The sequence below is a fragment of the Otolemur garnettii genome, unplaced genomic scaffold (assembly GCF_000181295.1).
Source record: "Otolemur garnettii isolate 467f Iridium unplaced genomic scaffold, OtoGar3 scaffold00211, whole genome shotgun sequence".
NCBI classification, from domain to species: domain Eukaryota; kingdom Metazoa; phylum Chordata; class Mammalia; order Primates; family Galagidae; genus Otolemur; species Otolemur garnettii.
This window is the reverse complement of record NW_003852606.1, coordinates 551,221-557,846: the sequence shown is the minus strand read 5'-3', so window position 1 is coordinate 557,846 and position 6,626 is coordinate 551,221. Positions and strand designations below refer to the sequence as shown.

Here is a 6,626-nt window from a genome sequence, read left to right as displayed (position 1 = left end):
CCTTTAAAAAGTCCAGCAAATGGCCCAAGTCCACACAGCTGCTGGGCAGCACAGCCAGGCTGGCAAGCCTCCTGCAGCTCAGAGGAGCCTTTTTCTTCATGACCTTGAGAAGTCTCTTGTTTCTCCTGAGCCTCAGTTTTCCTCTGTAAATTGGGGGTCCTTACCCTGCCTTTGGGCATAGCAAGGTGGTTAAAAGCACAAGTTCTAGAGTCAGATTTGGCAGAATCCAAGTTCTATTTATTTATTTGAGACAGAATCTCACTATGTCCCCTTTGCAGAGTGCCATGGCATCACAGCTCACAGCAACCTCAAACTCTTGGGCTTAAGCAATTCTTTTGCCTCAGCCTCCCAAGTAGCTGGGACTTCAGGCGCCCGCCACAATGCCTGGCTATTTTTTTGTTACAGTTGTCATTGTTGTTTAGCTGGCGCAGGCTGGGTTTGAACCTGCCAGCCTTGGTGTATGTGGCTGGCGCCCTACCCACTGAGCTACGGGCACCGCCAGAATCCGAGTTCTTGCTCTGCCTCCTGCCAACTCTGACTTTCAGAAATTAACATCCTCTGTCTGAGCCCCCATTTACTCATCTAAAGATGAAGATCTTAATAGCACCAATTCAAGGGATTCGTTGTAAGGATTAAATGAGATCATGCAGGTAACGTGCTTAGTACAGCTCCTGGCAAACTTCGGGCGCTCAATAAATGATGATTATTCTGATGGTATCACCGCCCACACATCCCCAGTGGGCGAGAGCCTCGGAGAGTAGCTGGTACGCGGTCGGCTTTCGACAAAAGTGAATTCTCTCTCCTGTCTCCCCTGCCCGCCGGCTCTCGGGGGACCCAGGCATTCCGGCCTCCAGCCGCCCCCCCGCCCCACGCCAGTAGGCACAAAGGCCCTCATTCATTCCCGGCTCACAAAGCGGTCCATTCACCCGGCCCCTTGGGCCTCCCTCCTTCGGCCGCCCCCTGCGCCTTGCCATTGGTCACGCCCCCTGCCCATCAGGCCTCGGGTCCCACCCAGGACCGCACCGCCTAGCTCTGTGCTCCGGCTGGGTCCTTTTCCCACGGCTGGCACACTACGGTAACTTCTGATTGGCCCCACCTGTCAGCCGCTCTTCTTGATTGGCGGTCTCTCTCTCCCCCATGGGCGGGGCCGTAGCTTGCCGCAGCAGGCGCCGATTTGCTCCTGTTGTGCTTGTGAAGGCGGGGCTGCCCTGGCGGGCCCACCCCTCTTTCTCCCCAGGCCGAAGCCTCCGGACGGCCCTGGAAGCCGGTAAGTGCCTGGGACCCATAGCTAGACAGGGGCGGCCGAGCGGGACCGGGACCGGGGAGGTTGGAGTTAGGGTCTGCAATCTAGGCCCAGGAGGACGGCGAGGAAGAGGCGGCAGGGGCGGGCGTAGTGACTCCGACACTCACCTTGAGAGAGCTGCAGGACGGCGGAGGGGAATTTGGGGGTTTCGGGGTAGGGGGCGGGACGTCTACACTCCCCTAGCTCAAGTTCCTACTTGGTGTGAGGCGCGGTCGGGGTCCTAGCTTGAGGCTCCCGGCCTATTTCGCAGAAGGGGAAACTGAGGCTGTCTTTGGGACCTTGGACGCTGTAATACCTGAGTCATCGTCTTCAATTCTCAGCCATCAGAATGACTGTTTCTGTTTCCACGTGTAAAAATTGCGTGCCAGGGACAGGGGTCATGACTGGTCGAGGCAGAGGGGTGGGGAAAGACATATTTGAGCACCTACGATGTACTTTGGCGGTCTTATTTTTATCACTTAATAATTTCCTTTCTTTATCCTGTTATCTGGGGTGGTGAGGTTATAACGTACCCGTCTTATAGAGAGGAAAACACTGAGATTGGACACAGTCGGTGATTGCAAAGGGGCTGGGTGGAGATAACACTTCGAAGACCAACTGTGTGCTGAATCCTTTAACCTTTTTAATCCCGCAGTAACCCCTTAAGGAAGGCAGTGGTCCCTGAGGCAGACAGGAAAGAAGGTTCAGTGTTACTAACTGGGACCGCGAAATTGACGTCTTTGAGGACCTATTGCAGTTCCCTCCTTTATAATGGCAGATAACGGTTGGACTTGAATCCTAGCTCTCCCTCTTCCTCTACAACTTTAGTAACTTCGCCTGTCGGTGCCTCATTTTCCCCATCAAAGCACTCTATTTCATTGGTTGGTGAGTCTTTTCTGCGATCTGCAAGAACTATTCTAACAGCAGGAAAACACCGGCGCATATTAGTGCTCTTATCTCTATTTACGTCTTTTTTTTTTTTTTTGAGACAGAGTCTCACTTTGTCGCTCTCAGTAAAGTGCTGTGCCGTCATAGCTTACAGCAACCTCAAACTCGGGTTCAAGAGATTCTCTTGCCTCAGCCTCCTAAGCTATTTACTTTTCACCTCAACCCTGGAGACAAAGGAAGCTAGAATGACGCTTTGGTGCTCGTCCTACTCGGTTGATTGTGTTGTTCGGTTTCCAGGGTAGGGGAAACTGACGCTCGGAGAATTTAAATGATGAAGCACTAGGCTGGGAACTTTCTCCACATCGTTTGACTAATTTCATTGGCCGCAATTCTCCGCAAGGAAAGCTGAGGCCCAGAAAGCTTTATGGGGATTCGAAGCTGGGCAGTGTTCAGTCTTCTCCCTGGTGGGTTCCTGAACCTTTGCTCGCCAGAAGAGGAGGAGCCCCAGGCGCCACTGCCACCGCCTACCTGGCAACAACCTCACCCCCGCCTTTCCCCAAACCCCAGTAAAAGGCCCTGAAGCTCCAGAACCCGCCCCCTTCCCCAGCCCTGCAGGTGCTGGGTGACATCAGAGCCTGGTCCCGCCCCTTGACGCACACGGTCCCGCCTCTCTTTGGACTGCGGAGTAAGCCGCACCTGAGAGCTCTGAAAAGGACCGGGGATTCCCGCGCTCTCTCCCCCTCCCTGCTCCAGCCCGCGGCCCCAGGTAGTCCCGAAGTTTGGAGGGTTGAAGGGGCGGGGACATAGGCCCTTGGGTCCAGGGAAAATGGGTGTCGAACACTCAGATTCCTGGAACCGAGAAGGAGGTTGGTGGCCAGGGTAAGCTGGGACTCCTGGGTCTTGGGCAAAGAAGGGACTGGGGCCTAGACCCACATTCCTGGGTCTTGAGGGAGGAAGGAACTGGGAGCCTGGATCCCTGCCCGTAGGAGCAGAGGTTGGGGCCTGGGGGCCTGGTGGAAAAGAAGGGAAGGTTGGGAACCCATACTCCTGAATCCTAGCACCAAGCTGAGGTCAGAGGGCTGGATGCCAAGGGACCAACCTCTGCCCAGGGGCGGATCCCTGGCTCCTTTTCCTTTTCAAGCCCAGCAGTCTCTGCCCCTCCCAGAGCAGGTGCTTTTACCTGCCCAGGTGACAGTAATGAGCCCTGGCAGAGCATTGAGGGAGGGCGGAGTGGCCAGAGGGGCACAGTGTTGGGAGCCCAGGCCTGCTGGCCTACCTGATGAGGGCTTCAGTCTGTCTTCAGAATCAGCATCCTCACCTCTGGCCTTGCTGCAGTGAGGTGAGAGACCTGTGCTGTGGGTCCAATGGGGAGGCGTGAGCTGGGAGTCCAAACTCTTGGGTCTGGAAGATAGGAGGCTGGAGGCCAGGACTCCTGAACTTGAGGGAGGAGGGGACAGAGGGGGCCCTGGGCTGGCTCTTGGCTCCAGTGAGGGGAGACACAAGGCTGGGTGATTGCATAAATTCCCAAACCTTTCCTGGTCAAAGGCCACAGGGCAGGAGAGGAAGTGGGTGGAGTGAGGATGGGGGGGTAAAGTCCCAGGAATGGAGCTTGGCTCTGGTGTTTCAAGGCCATCCTGAAGGCCTGGGGTGAACCTTGGTGATCTGGGGCCCACAAGGTGGAGAAATGTCTCCTGTTTTCAGAGTGCAGGAGTCCAGGGCTCAAGTCCCAGGAATCCAGAGCTGCTGGGGCAGGGGAGAGGACAGGGCCTGGGAGGAAAAGACAGGAATCTGTGGAGGTCCAGATCTGGGGATGCCTGTAGGGCAGCCAGGAGTCAGGGTTTGGAAGGACTGCTCCAGGAGTGTGTTGGAGGAGGGTGGGGATGCCAGGATCCTCTAGGTCTATTGGGCAAAAGCACGGGTGGGGGAGACAGAACTGTCCCAGCATCTGTGACTAGTGTGGGGCTGGAGGGGCAGAGGTTCAAGGCAGTGGAGGAGAGCAGGGGCAGGCTTCTGCATAGGGAGAATGTTTTTCCTGCCTTGGAATTGCTGTGCGTTCGCTACTGTGCCTCCTGGGAGGGCAGGGAGGGGCCTAGTGTCTTCTTGCTCACCTAGTGCCTGGTTTCAGGGTCTGAGACTTGAAACTAGGGCTGGATCCACCCCCACCTCCCCAGGCCAGGAGCTCTTCCTGGCTCACATCTGACTCAGCTCTGGGCCCCCAGACCTACTCTGGGTGGAGCCTGGTACTTGAAAGACCTTAGAGGGTATTGAATGCATGGAAGAGTGAACGAAGGAAGCCAGTCTCCCCATTTTATGGAGAAGGAATGTGCTATTAACCGAGGCAGTGAGATCTGACTCTGCCTGGCATGAGGCAGGCATGACCAGAAGTAGCAGGGAATCTAATGACAAAGATCAGATTAATACCCCCCTTGGGCTCACATCTTAGAGTAAAAGCAAAGTCATGCTCTTTGTCCCCTCTCTTACCTCACCTCCTACCCTCTCCCACTCAATCACTTGGCTCCAGTCACAAGGGCCACCTGACAGTGCTCCTGACATACAGAAACAGTCCTGCCTCAGAGCCTTTGCACTGGCTGCCTGGCATGCTTGCCCTCCCAACATCTCCATGTCTCGCTCCCTGCATCTCCCACAGGGCTCCATTTAAATCCCACAGCAGAGAGGCCTCCCCTTGCCACCCTAACATCCCCTGCCCCCTGCTTCATCTCTCTGTTTGGCTTTTATCTCCATTTAACATGCTATATAATTTACTTATCTGTCTCTTGGGATTAGAGCAGCTCTGTCCAGTAGACATATAATGCAAGCCAAGCATGTAATTAAAAATTTTTCTAGGGCAGTGCCTGTGGCTCAGTGAGTAGGGCGCCGGCCCCATATACTGAGGGTGGTGGGTTCAAACCCTGTCCTGGTCAAACTGCAACAAAAAATTAGCTGGGTGTTGTGGCAGGCACCTGTAGTCTCAGCTACTCAGGAGGCTGAGGCAAGAGAATCGCCTAAGCCCAAGAGCTGGAGGTTGCTGTGAGCTGTGATGCTACAGCACTCTACCGAGGGTGACAAAGTGAGACTCTGTCTCTAAAAAAAAAAAAAAAATTCTAAAGGCCACATTTAATATAAAAAGTAAAAAGGAACAAGAGCTATTAATGACATATTTTATTTAACCCAGTATATCCAAAATGTCATTTCAGTGTGTCACCAAGTATCAAAACTACCAATAAGCTATTTTCTTTGGTCATACTGTCTTTGAAATCTGGTGTCTTTGGGGGCTTTATCTCAAGTACCAGGTAGCTTACACGTGGCACTGGCTCCCTTATTGGACAGCCCAGGGTAGAAAGTAAATTTATGAGAACAGGAATCTTCTGGCTTCTTTCTGCTCTATTCCCAATGCCTAGAACCATGCCTTGTTCACAGCTTGGCTTGTTGAATAATTATCAAATGAATGAGTAGAGAGATGAATGAGTGGAATGAGTAAGGTAGATCTGTTGACCCATTTTGCAGAAGTGTAAAAAGAGGTCTGGTGAAGGAAGATAGAGGAGCTGCCTGAGGGAATTGGGGTGGGGATGGGAGATAGTGGGAATGGGACTCTACCTGACCTCCAACCTCTTGCTCTCCCCCTTGCAGACCATGGCAGCAGTCACCATGTCGGTGCCCGGGCGGAAGGTGCCCCCCAGGCCAGGCCCAGTGCCTGAGGCGGCCCAGCCATTTCTGTTTACGCCTCGTGGTCCCAGCACGGGTGGTGGGCCTGGGGGCTCTGGAACCTCACCACAGGTGGAGTGGACAGCTCGGCGCCTTGTGTGGGTGCCTTCAGAGCTCCATGGGTTTGAGGCAGCGGCGCTGAGGGACGAGGGTGAGGAGGAGGCCGAGGTGGAGCTGGCGGAGAGCGGAAGGCGGCTGCGGCTACCAAGGGACCAGATCCAGCGCATGAATCCACCCAAATTCAGCAAGGCGGAAGATATGGCTGAGCTGACCTGCCTCAATGAGGCCTCAGTCCTGCACAACCTCCGCGAGCGATACTACTCTGGCCTCATCTATGTGAGTGGCCTCCTACCCAGGGGAGGACCTTATTGGTGTGGGGCTCTGGGTGTCAGTAGTCCAGCTGAATCAACTTGAGGCTATTTATAGTCTTTATTCCCTGTCTTGTGACTATTCCCACTCTTAGTTGCCAAATTATAAATTGTTGGAATACCAGGACAGACTCAGACCCTTATTAGGGGTGTCATAATATATATGGTAGATAAACCATATTATTTTCCTAAAGTATGAAAAATTCCAGTTTCTCCAATATAATTCATCCCAAGGGTTTTGAGAAAGGGATATGGACCTCTGACAACAATTGATGAGAACCAGTGAGTATAGAAAACTACATGCTAGGCTTTGTGCTAAATGCCTTCCGTGTATCAATTCATTTAATCTCATCTTAGGCAAGATAGAGTCTGTTGGCTCGGCGCCT

At 53.7% G+C, this 6,626-nt stretch overlaps 1 protein-coding gene across 3 annotated transcripts in view; it reads left to right on the top strand.

Annotated features, from left to right (window-relative positions):
• The first annotated feature begins 1,228 nt into the window (after nucleotides 1–1,228).
• The window catches only part of MYH14 (myosin heavy chain 14), an 86,921-nt gene continuing 81,523 nt past the window's right edge, over nucleotides 1,229–6,626 (top strand). The window contains exons 1-2 of one of the 3 annotated variants that reach the window (XM_012812557.2): nucleotides 1,229–1,267; nucleotides 5,798–6,208. In XM_012812557.2, the coding sequence (XP_012668011.1) occupies nucleotides 5,801–6,208 (408 nt within the window). In that variant the 5' untranslated portion in view covers nucleotides 1,229–1,267; nucleotides 5,798–5,800. Of the gene's footprint in view, nucleotides 1,268–2,809; nucleotides 2,937–2,969; nucleotides 3,510–5,797; nucleotides 6,209–6,626 lie in introns of those variants that run through there. The other 2 variants (XM_012812558.2, XM_023507863.1) reach the window with 2 other exon arrangements.